The sequence below is a fragment of the Trachemys scripta genome, chromosome 12, assembly GCF_013100865.1.
Source record: "Trachemys scripta elegans isolate TJP31775 chromosome 12, CAS_Tse_1.0, whole genome shotgun sequence".
Taxonomy (NCBI): domain Eukaryota; kingdom Metazoa; phylum Chordata; order Testudines; family Emydidae; genus Trachemys; species Trachemys scripta.
The window spans coordinates 36,029,173-36,041,662 of NC_048309.1; the positions used below are offsets into that span (position 1 = coordinate 36,029,173).

The window sequence follows — 12,490 nt, forward strand, 5'->3', positions numbered from 1 at the left end:
AGTAAAAATGGTAACGGTCTTACCAGCGGCCAACTGGCAAGCTCGGGCTAGGGCATAGAGTTCAGCGGCTTGGGCTCCTCAGTTGCCTGGCAGTGAGGCAGCCTCTTGAATGTCCCATTCAGAGGTGACTGCATAACCGGTGAAACGCTTGCCATCAACATAGAAGGAGCTTCCGTCCGAGAAGAGGATGCAATCAGGGTTGTCCAGTGGCACGTCAAACAGGTTGTCCCTTATCTGTAAGATGCTATAAACTACTTCCACACAGTCGTGCTGATCCTGGAGGACTGGCAGGTCAGGAAGCAAGGTAGCTGGATTAAGGGGCCCACACCTTTCAAAAATTAGGTTAGTGTCTTCTAAGAGTTCGGCCTCTAGCTGTTGCTGACGATGGGCCGAAAAGACTTGGGTTGTGCCTTTACGCAGAAGGGCTGACAAGGCATGAGAGGTCCAAACCGTGGTAAAATGACCCAGGGTCAGGCTCTTTGCCTTTGTGATCAGCAGGGCAGCTGCTGCCGGAGTCCGGGTGCAGGATGGGGTTCCCTGAGCGACAGGGTCGATGTGCTGAGAGTAAAAAGCAAGCGGGAAATGGTGGGGCCCGCTCAGCTGGGTAAGGACGCCACTAGCAATTCCGCCCCTCTCGTGGACAAAAAGGTGAAAGGGTTTGCTGTAATTGGGGGGGCAGAGAGACATGGAGGAGGCCACACTGTCCTTGAGTAACTGAAAGGCTTGGATTGTGTCCGGGGACCACTGCAAAGGGTCAGGAGCAAGGTTAGCAGTGAGTCGGTGGAGCGGTTTGCTTAACTCCCCGCAGGACGGCAACCAGGGGCGACAGAAGCCAATTAATCCTAAGAAACCTCGAAGTTGTTTCTTGGTGTTTGGCAGAGGGCAGTTTTGGATAGTCTTTATGCGGACTGGGTCTATTTGTCTTCCCTCTGGGGTTAACAGGATGCCCAGATATCGGGCCTTCTGTGAGACCCACTGAATCTTGTTAGGGTCTACCTTGTGGCCTCTGGTGTGTAGGTATAATAAAAGTGCCTTACCATCGATGCGGAGGGCAGCTTCTTCGCGATTACCTAATAGGATGTCATCTACGTATAGGACTAACGTGGATCCCTGCGGACTGGTGAAGCCTTCCAAGTCGTGGCGGAGGCATTGGCTGAAAATCGTGGGGCTGTCTCTGTAGCCTTGAGGAAGTCATTGCCAGACATAACTTTGTCCCTCCCAGGTGAAACCAAAGAGATACTGAGAGTCTGGGTGCACAGGAATGCTGAAAAAGGCTGATTTTAAGTCAATAACAGTGAACCACTCAGCATCCCAGGGGATTTGGCTGATGATAGTAGCTGGATCAGGAACTACTGCATGAAGAGGGACCACATACTGATTAACAACCCGTAGATCCTGTACAAAGCGCCAACGAATAGGGTCTCTGTCCTTTTTAGGAGGCTTTTTGACAGGCAGTATAGGGGTGTTACAGGGGGTGCGCTGAGGGCGGACTAGTTTTTGTGCAATGAATCATTCGATAATGGGGCGGATGCCCTCCCGGGCTTCCAACGACAGGGGGTATTGAGGGACTGACGGGGGGGTTAAGGAGGGCTTCACTTGAATCCTTACTGGCTCTGCTGAAAGGAGCAGGCCAACATCAGTGTCAGAAATTCCCCAGAGGGTTAAAGGCAAGTCAGTGAGGTCAGGGGAGAGAGGGGAGGGGGTTTCCCAATTACCCTGAGTTGGGGCCGAATCTGCTAACACTGTCATCAATAATCCTACCCCTTCAGGAGTGCAGGTTAAAGTAGCCTCAAGCTTACAGAGTAAATCCCGGCCCATCAAAGGAATCGGACAAGCTGGGGAAAAAAGAAAACGGTGAGAAAAACATTTATCAGCATAAATAACATTTAGAGGCAAAGTGAGTCCCAGAGACTGTGGGTTGCCCTCCACCCCAGTTGCAGTTTTAACTTCAGAGGATAGTCAGGGAGAGGGGGCATGATTTAAAAGAGAGAAAGCTCCAGTATCAATGAGGAAGGAGACAGGCAGTCTCTGGACTGAAAGGGTTAGACGAGGCTTTTTGCTGGGAGGGGAGAAAGTGAGGAAGGAGCCGGCTAAAGACATTAAGGAAATAAGACCATCACATTGTTTGCCTTCGCCCCCGGGGTACCGTCATTGAGGAGGCTGAGTTTGCTGCAGCTGCTGCTGTTGCCCGTAGTTGATCCAGGCCTGGGGAATGGGCTGAGCTGGTGGTGCAGGGGTGTATTCGTCCCTGGTGTAAGTATCTGCGGATGCAACCAGACCCTCTGGGCGTCCCCAGGGGCATTCACGTTTAAAGTGACTCGGCTGTCCGCACTGAAAACAATTTCCTGGTGGCTGGGGTTGCCAGGACCCTCTTCCCCGAGCACCCTGAAATCTCCTGCCACGGCCACGGCCTCTGCCTCGAACACCGCCGTGAAAAGCTAAAGCCATCAACTTATATTCTTCTTTTTTCTTTTTCTTTTTACTACTTTCTCTTTCTTTCTCCCATGCAAAATCAGCTACGTCCAACACTGAAGTGACTGACTCACCTCCCCAACCAGGGCGAAACTTTAAGAAATAATCCCTTACAGGGGGCACTGACTGATTCACAAAAAACGAAATAAGAGTAGGGTGGTCTGCTTCTCTCTCAGGATCCATCTGAGTGAACATTCGGGCCCCCTCCAATAGCCTCGACCAGAACTTTCTGGGTGGCTCATCAGATTCCTGCCGAATCTGCATGAACTTAGCCTGATTAGGCGAGCGGCGAGCCATTTCTTTGAGTCTCTCTAACAATTGCTTTCGATCTATTCGCAGTCTAGGGGATTCCAGCCAGCAGCTTGATCCCACCTATCCATCCAAGTAATATTAACCGCATCGCTATCCCCCCATGTCTTTTCTGCCATCCACAATCTACTACGTTCCTCTCCAGTCAAAACTCTACTTAACAACTGATCTACATCTATATAAGTAGGATTATGACTTGAAAACAATCTTTCTAAAAGTTCTGTGATCTTTCGGGGATTTTCCCCAAAGGACCCTGACAACCGTCCCCACTCTTTCAAGTCCCATTCTAGCCATCCTTTATATTCCACAATATTAGTATGTTGTAACTGGCCATCATTGCCCACAAAAGGTTGGTCGTGCACCTGTAAAGGCATTACTCTACTTTCACCTTTATCACTCACAAAAGGTTTGGCAGAGGCAGCCTCTGGGCTATTCTCAGGGGAGGGGTATGCAACCTGCTGCATCTGCTTGATCTTTTGCCTAGTAATTACTCCTCCCGAGGTGTGCCCTTCCATTTCCCCCTTATCCCTCTGCAGAGATTCCGACCTGGAGTCCTGCAGATTCCCCTCTGCGCCCTGGAGAGAGTCCCCCTGCGGAGGAATAGGGGCAGGTGCAGTGGGGACCAACTGATGAGTCAAAACACGCCGTGGTTTACACCCTTCATTGAAATAACATGGAGGGGGTTCACTCTCGGGAGAATACCTGACTGCCATAATTTTTAAAGATCTCCACAGCTCTGCTGCTGTGTCCCAACAAAACCAGTAACATAACTGTCCTGAATGGTCTTTTTCGATCTGGCTCCTTACTCCTCTTAAGGCAGCCTGTTCGAAAGAGCCATACGAAGGCACCTCATCTCCGGGTTGGCCAATACCGCGGTATACCCAGTCCAATTCCTTACACACAGTGTGTAAACTTCCTCCTAGACATTCCTGTCTGTACTGGGAGTTTCCCTTCGTTCCACAACTTATTTACAATCCCCAATGGACTCTCAAGAGGCACGCTAGTCCCTTGACCCATGGTGTCTGACAGGAGCCCTCCAACTGGCGTTTACCCTGCTGTCCAGTACACGACCCCTCAATATTGAATTGGCTGGGAGAAATCTCCCGTGGCGCCTGCCAATTCGTATATGAGTGGTCTGACCACTGGACAGAGGCACCGCACCAGAAGGAAATCCCAGACAAGCCCCCAAATTGTTAGGTAAAAAAGCAAGTCCTCACTCACCTCTCCAGCACCCGAGTTCGTGCAGAGTTGGTATGGGCTCACAATCTGTCAGAGACCAGACACCAATTCGTTGATCAACGGGCTCACACTATCCTTAGCTTGAAAGGCTTCAGAGTAAGTGTGGCAAGTTTATTAGGGGTGAGCATCAATATTTATACACAGAAGTAAACAAAGTGATTAACAGATCATAATAGTCATGCATAATCAAACAAGATTCTACAGGATAAAACAGGTTAAAATGTAAATTCAAAAAGAGATAAGGGGAGATGGCTACTTAAGGGGAGGGGCGATGTCATGAGTAGTTCCCAGGTCAGAACTTTGGTTAAAAGTTCAGACAGAGACATCAAGTCTGGGTTAAGTTTAAGCTCATCAAAAGTTCAGACTCAACACCTGGGGGAGCAAACAACTGTGAATATCTCTCTATCAGTGTTATAGTGGGCGAACAATTTATAAGTTTGCCCTGCATAAGCTTTATGCAGGGTAAAACAAATTTATCTGGGTTTAAACCCCGTTGGGAGTTGGGCATCTGAGTGCTAAAAACAAGCACACTTCTGTGAGCTGTCTTCAGGTAAACTTGCAGCTTTGGGACAAGTGATTCAGACCCTGAATCTGTGTTAAAGCCAGACAAAAGTGGCTGGCTCAGCAAAACAGGGTGCTGGAGTCCTAAGCTGGCAGGGAAAACAGAAGCAGGGGTAGTCTTTCCACATCGGGTGGCAGCTCCCAAGGGGGTTTCTGTAATCCAACCAGTCACAGGCTCCATGTCTAGTTGGCAGCCGGTTTCAAGCAGAGTGCCCCAAGATTCAGTCCTGAGGCCAGTTTTATTCATATCTTCATTAATGATCTGGAGGATGGCGTGGACTGCACTCTCAGCAAGTGTGCAGATGACACTAAACTGGGAGGAGTGGTAGATATGCTGGAGGGTAGAAATAGGATACAGAGGCATCTAGACAAATTAGAGGATTGGGCCAAAAGAAACCTGATGAGGTTCAACAAGGACAAGTGCAGAGTGCTGCACTTAGGACGGAAGGATCCCATGCACTGCTACAGACTAGAGACCGAATGGCTAGGCAGCAGTTCTGCAGAAAAGGACCTACGGGTTACAGTGGACGAGAAGCTGGATATGAGTCAACAGTGTGCTAACAGCATTTTGGGCTGTATAAGTAGGGGCATTGACAGCAGATCGAGGGACATGATCATTCCCCTCTATTCGACATTGGTGAGGCCTCATCTAGAGTACTGTGTCCAGTTTGGGGCTCCACACTACAAGAAGGATATGGAAAAATTGGAAAGAGTCCAGCGGAGAGCAACAAAGATGATTAGGGGGCTGGAGCACATGACTTATGAGGAGAGGCTGAGGGAACTGGGATTGTTTAGTCTGCAGAAGAGAAGAATGAGGGGGGATTTGATAGCCGCTTTCAACTACCTGAAAGGGGATTCCAAAGAGGATGGATCTAGACTGTTCTCAGTGGTAGCAGATGACAGAACAGGGAGTAATGGTCTCAAGTTGCAGTGGGGTAGGTTTAGGTTGGATATTAGGAAAAACTTTTTCACTAGGAGGGTGGTGAAGCACTGGAATGGGTTACCTAGGGAGGTGGTGGAATCTCCTTCCTTAGAGGTTTTTAAGTTCAGGCTTGACAAAGCCCTGGCTGGGATGATTTAGTTGGGGATTGGTCCTGCTTTGAGCAGGGGATTGGACTAGATGACCTGCTGAGGTCCCTTCCAACCTTGATATTCTATGATTCTAAAGCAACTATGACAGACTAGTATCAGAGACTGAGCTGAAAGGACCCTGGCCTTGGCCATCCCAAAAATCATTGCTGAAGGTTGTGTCAGTCCAGCTACTACCCCGATCCCTCTATGAGAGGAACTGTTAAAACCTGCCTCATTTGAGATTTGAACCTGGGACCCACTTAGTGCTAACTGAGAGAGAAAAATCAATAGACTGTTACATGGAGCCACTCAGGTAGATGCCTGTGAGGGAGCTCACTAAAGGGTGTCATGTGATGTCTCCACCTACAGCCAGTAGTCCACTGGTCCTCAGAAACACAGCGGGATGCATAACGTTTAAGGGGTTATGTGTCTGTGTTGAAAATTACATTCCCAAGGCAAGGAACTAGGAGGTGACATATCTTGGGCAGGTTCCTTTCAGGCAGGAGGGAACAGACACTTATCTGCCTGGCCAAGTATGCCTCACAATAACCTTATTTCCATTCTGAGTCAGACATGGATTAAGGGATTATCATGATGTCTAATTCTTTTAGTCCCTTTGCAGTGGGTTGTGCCTCAGGATTGAGGGCACCGACAGAGCTGTGCGGGGTGGGGAGCTGTTGTAATAATTGGGCCTACAAATTTACTCTAGTATTAAACTCAGCTGTGATGAATGAAAGTTTTACCAAATGTCCAGTCACAAATACCAATAAAGGTTGAGCAGAAAAGTTGCAAAGTGAAACTAATTAAATGAGCCCAAACAAACAGGCCTCCGGCCATCACTAAAGGACTATGGATCATGGCTGGTAAATGGGGGAAGTGTGGAGTTGGAAATCAAAGTACCAAAACTGGTGTGTGGAGAATTAGGCCTCACTGGTGAACCAGACAATGAAGAGAGGTGCTGTTCCACCCATCGCTTCCTTCTGGGGTCATTAAACACTGGCGAATTGGAGAGAAAAACTAACATACGAGAGGAAGCGAATTCAAAAATCACTGACCGAACACAGGGGAAGCAGCGAGCTTTACAATCATGGCTGCCACCCCTGCCATCTCCTCAGAGCACAATATCCACCATGATACTCCTGGGCCTCCTTCATCCTAATCCAGAGGGATGTCCTGACCAGAGAGAGAGACCCAGCTGACATGGCCCCTTCAACTGGCTCTGGCCCAACCCCAGCCACCACCTGGCATGGGAGACTGGGATATGTCTGCACTGAAAAGACAAAACCACGGTGCTGGGTCCCGGCTCTGAAACCTGGACAGTGGGGCAGTTCCCAGGCTCCGTCCCACACCTGAACGTCAGAGTCAGTTGACCCAAGCTCTGAGACTCCATGTCACAGGTTTCTCTTTGTCCTGCAGACGTACCCTTTCTCTTTTCCCTCCCCACCATATTTTTTTCTCTTTTCTTTCCCTCTCCTTTCTCCTTCTGCCGAATACGAGTCTGGCTTAGCCAGACAACACTGAATGTTTTGCAACACTGCGGTGAGCCAGTAACCAAAGACACAGGTAAAAACAATGCCCCGAACAACTGGTACGAGTTTGCCAGGTCTCGGAGTGCTCTGTGTTTCCGCAGCAGTGAGGTTGCAAATGAGAATCAACTCCAGAGACAGACGCTGTATTTTCTCTCCTCTTTAGTAAGTGTGTCTGGTTTTGCTTCCAGGACACAGGATTGGACTTTACCCATCACAGCTCCTGACCATCTCAACTAATTTCTCTTTTCCCCCAAAAGGACCGTTATTACCATCTGTAGCTTCTACGATACTGTGGGGCACTTTGGTTCCTTCTGGACACCAAACCCCGAACCTTGCTGAACAGTGTTTGAAGTCGGACAGTGACAGGGTCACATAAAAATCTTTGACTCTCTGGGTCCATATAGTCCATAAATTCTTTTAATGGACCCCAAGACTACCCCATCAGGGGATACCAGGTGGGGATTGAGGGACATTGGCAGAGCAGGCTGTGGGGAGCTTAGGGCTGGGATAGCAGGAGGGTATAAATCAGGATTGGGGAGCACCGGTAATGCTGTGAGTTCCCAGGATAGGACTGGATTAGGAAGGTGCCAGTGTGTTAGGACTCGGGGTCCATCCACACAGCAAATGAAGCTTTGTTTGCAGCATGGGTGGGCGTTCCTATGCTAACTTTAGTCTAGCTGGCATGCATAACAACAGCAGTTGAGACATGTTGGACTGGACTGCAGCACAGGCTGGTGACCAGAGTATGTGCCAGGGTCCCTGGTGGGCTGGCACTGGAACAGCTACCCCAGGGTGAATTCCGTGCCACCTAGTATTGTTACCGTCACTAGCTAGAATAAAGCTGGCACTGTTCTGCCCACCCATGCTATAATCACACCTTTGCTTGTTGGATAGACACACCCTGAGATGTTTCGGTGGAGCCCAGATCTCTGGCAGGACATGTTCTGTTTGTTCCCCAACCATGCCTGGCCTGCTGGGCCACTACTTTTAGTTGCAAGATATCAGGAAATTGTCCTTACCCAATTGTTTATTGGATTTCCTCACCCACTCCTCCCCCTCCATGTCTCGCTGGGCCTCTATATAACCTGTTCCCAGACAGGCAGGAGGATCACGGTGAGGCTCAGCTCAGCAGAGGCTGGGATCCATCGCTCCAACAGCAGTGAAGGAACAAGGACTTGGGTAAGTTGCCGGAGATTCCACCAGCCGGGAGAGAACAGAGAACAGTGTCACATGGGGCTGCAACTGCAGGGTTTGTTTCTGGGAGGCAGCATGATCCAGTGGTTATTGAAGTGGTGCTCAGAGCCAGGACTCCTGGGTTCTAGCTCCAGCTCAGTGTGGGGAGGAGAGAGAGAGAGAGAGAAAAGGGAGCAGAGGTTGATGTCAGTTGGGCTCAGAGCAGCACATCATGCAGTGGGGCAGGAATAATGGGAGGGGAAGAGTGGGATAGGACTGGGACTGGGAAGGGGCTTTGGGTCCAGCAGGTTCCATAGAGGAGGCAGAGCCCCACCCCATGCTGTCTCCATTCATCTTCCCCTTTTGTCCACGCTGCAGGTCAATCCAGCGACAGACACAGACATGGCTTCAAGCGGACCCCGCCCTGCGCTCCTGCTGACCCTCGCCCTGATGGCTGCCTGTGTGGCTCTGACCCTCGGGCAGAGGTGGAACCCGCTGAATGACATATTCCGGAAAGAACATGTGGACTTCCCCAAGACCGTCGCCACCAACAACAACGCCTACTGCAACAGGATGATGTGGGACCGGGTGATGTACTGGAAATACACCAACACCTTCATCCATGCGACAGCCGAGAACATCAGCAAAGTCTGCACGACAGATGGGGTAGCCAGCGGGCCCTACCGGTACGAGAGCACGAGTCCCTTCAACATCACCACCTGCACATTTAACCCCTGGAGCATCTCTTACACCGGGATCAGCGCAGAACAAAAAATCGTCATCTCCTGCTGGCGTGATCTCCCTGTTTTCTACGTGAAGAGCATATAGGGCCAGCACTAGGCGTGGAAGGCAGGCAGGAGACCCTGCTGCTTCCTCCCGTACTGGTCACCGCACCTGGCTCCTCACCTACCTCTGAACACAGGTCAAACTGTACAGGTGTTTCCTCCCCTCACCCTCTGCTGCCCCCTAGTGACCATTATACAGTATAGCTGCCCCTTCCCCATCCCCCACTTTGCTGCCCCTAGTGCCCATTATACGGTATAGCCGCCCATTCCCTCCTCCTACCCTCTGCTGCCCCTAGTGCTCATTATACAGTATAGCTGCCACTCCCCGTCCCCACCCTCTGCTGCCCCATGTCATCTCCCCACTGCCAAAAATAGTGGCCATCTCAACCTCTGTCCTTTAATCAAGAACTATTCACCAGTTTCACCCTGCTGGTGTTGCGTATTCAGTCTAAGAACGGATAATCCTCACATTCATCATGTTAAGTGTTATATTCATCATTGTTCTTTTCATCATTTTTGAATATCTGCTCCCTGCCTGCCATTCTGTGTGCTCCCTGAACTCAATAAAATCTGAAACCTGCAAAGCAATAACCGTCTTGTTGTGTTACATTGGGAATAGCAAGATTGTAAATTGCTGAACACTCCAGGAGTGTGCTGTGGTTTCCAATGAGATTCTCTGTGTTTTCAACCCCGTCTCACCCTTCTTCCCCAATCTTGGGAACAGAACCCGGGAGTCCTGACGTCCACTTCCGTCCTGCTCTAACTCACTAGACCCCACTTCCCATTAAGAGCTTGGTATTAAACATATGAATCCTGAATCTTCATCTGCCCTTTTCTAACCCAGTGGAAAGCGCTCCCCTTCCAGGGTCAGGATTATAACCTGATTCCCAACCTCCCTTGCACTAACCCATTAGACCCCACTCCTCTCCCAAAATTGGACCTGACACAACAGATACAGACCTTCATGCTTCAGGGTAGGATCCATTCACTAACTGAAGAAGGTCAGGAAGAAATTTTGCCCCTGAGAAAAATTTTCATAATTCTCTTGGGGTGGGGGGAATTCCTTCCCCTAAAGCAACTGGGACAGGCTAATGTCAGAGACTGAGCTGAAGGGACCCTGGTCTGGGCCATCCCCAAAGTCATTGCCGAAGGCTGGGTCATTCCAGCTGCCACCCCCAATCCCTCCATGAGAGGAACTGTCAAAATTGGTCTCATGTGGCATTTGAATATGTGATCTGGGGCGCACTTGGAGCCATACAGTTTTACATGCAGCCCCTTGGCTGGATGCCTGCAGAGTAACTCACTAACGGGAGTGATGTGATGTCTCCACCTACAGCCAGTAGCCCAGTGGTCCTTAGAATCACTGTGGGATGGATGGATGGATAATGTTTAAGGGGTTATGTGTCTGTGTTGAAAATTAAGGTTCCCAAGGCAAGGAACCAGGAGGTTACATATCTTGGGCAGGTTCCTTTCAGGCAGGAGGGAACGGACACTTATCTACCTGTCTGGCCATTGTGTGCCTCACAGTAAGTTTATTTCCATTGTGAGCCAGACGCTGATTAAGAGATTGCAAAATCTACAAGGAAGGAGGGTACAGGAAAAAACAACAACCAGCAAGGAGGCAAACTGTTTGTGAGTAAGGGCAATGGATTGGTCTGATAGATCTAGGGGTGCGAACAGACACCTGGACCCTTCACCAAAGAGGCAACCAGACAGCATGACTTGTCTCGTGAACAGATGATCACAGCCAAGCCCAGCCAGGAAACATTGGAAGGACTTTGGCTGAGCTTTGCTCTAAAAGTATCTAAGCTGAGTAAGTCTCAGTTCTGGAAGGTGGGTGATGATGTTATTTTAAGGCCTGGTCTACACTAGGAGGTAATGTCGAATTTAGCAGCGTTAAATCGAATTAACTCTGCACCCATCCACACAACGAAGCTATTTAGTTCAACATAGAGGTCTCTTAAATTCGATTTCTGTACTCCTCCCCAACGAGGGGAGTAGCGCTAAATTCAACATGGCCATGTTGAATTAGGGTAGGTGTGGATGGAAATCGATGCTAATAGCTCCGGGAGCTATCCCACAGTGCACCATTCTGTTGACGCTCTGGACAGCAGTCCGAGCTCAGATGCTCTGACCAGCCACACAGGAAAAGCCCTGGGAAAATTTGAATTCCTTTTCCTGTCTGGGCAGTTTGAATCTCATTTCCTGTTTGGACATCATGGCGAGCTCAGCAGCACTGGCAACGATGCAGAGCTCTCCAGCAGAGGTGACCATGCAATCTCAGAATAGAAAGAGGGCCCCAGCATGGACTGATCGGGAGGTCTTGGATCTGATCGCTGTGTGGGGCGATGAGTCCATGCTTTCGGAGCTGCGATCGAAAAGACGGAATGCAAAGATCTATGAGAAGATCTCAAAAGCCATGACAGAGAGACGATACAGCTGGGATGCAACGCAGTGCCGCGTGAAAATCAAGGAGCTGAGACAAGCACACCAGAAGACCAAAGAGTCAAACGGATGCTCCGGATCCCAGCTCCAGACATGCCATTTCTACGAGGCACTGCATTCCATTCTAGGTGCGGCTGCCACCACTACCCCACCACTGACCGTGGACTCTGAGGATGGGATATTGTCAACGGCCGCTTCCTTGGAGATGTTAGCGGACGGGGAAGATGAGGAAGGTGAGGAGGACGAGGCAGTCGACAGCGCTTACAACGCTGATTTCCCTGACAGCCAGGATCTCTTCATCACCCTCACAGAAATCCCCTACCAACCATCCCCAGGCGTTAACCCGGACCCTGAATCAGGGGAAGGATCAGTCAGTAAGTGTTTTAAAAATGTAAACATTTATTTTGAACAGAACAGGAATATTAACAATGGGTTTTTCATGATTTGTTTGCCCTAGGCGCTTAACGTTTTAGTCCTTGGCAGTGCAACTACTGCAAAAGAATCTAACAATGTCCGGTTTATCATGATTAGTATGCCCTAGGCGATCTACTTTTTAGTCCTTGCCAGTGCAGATACTGGAAAAGAAGGTCTATATGTCCGGGGATAGAGCTGAAATCCTCATGGGACATCTCCACGAAGCTCTCCTGGAGGTAATTGGAAAGCCTTTGCATGAGGTTCCTGGGGAGAGTGGCCTTATTGTGTCCTCCGTGGTAGGAAACTTTTCCGCACCAGGTTATCATCGAGTACTCTGGGATCATTGCCTTGCAGAGCATGGCGGCATACGGCCATCATTTTTGCTGGCTTTCACGCAGCATGCGTTCTTTCTCAGTCTCAGAAATCCTCAGCAGAGTGATGTCGCTCATGGTGACCTGCTTAGAATTAGGGGAATGTTACTATTGGGACTGT

The 12,490-nt window shown here is 49.6% G+C and overlaps 1 protein-coding gene across 1 annotated transcript; it reads left to right on the top strand.

Moving 5' to 3' along the window:
* Nucleotides 1-5,656: 5,656 nt before the first annotated feature.
* On the top strand, nucleotides 5,657-11,069 carry LOC117886309 (angiogenin-4-like). The gene is made up of 2 exons (XM_034787995.1): nucleotides 5,657-8,360; nucleotides 8,733-11,069. Exons 1-2 carry the CDS (start codon nucleotides 8,088-8,090, stop codon nucleotides 9,180-9,182), a joined length of 723 nt encoding a protein of 240 aa, XP_034643886.1. The 5' UTR covers nucleotides 5,657-8,087; the 3' UTR covers nucleotides 9,183-11,069.
* Nucleotides 11,070-12,490: the final 1,421 nt, after the last annotated feature.

What these genes read in the sequence shown, in the direction of transcription:
- LOC117886309 (XM_034787995.1), top strand. Translation starts at nt 8,088, where the DNA reads ATGTTTCGGTGGAGCCCAGATCTCTGGCAGGACATGTTCTGTTTGTTC. An exon ending in GTGAAGGAACAAGGACTTGG is followed by an intron (nt 8,361 to 8,732) that starts GTAAGTTGCCGG and finishes TCCACGCTGCAG; the next exon opens with GTCAATCCAGCGACAGACAC.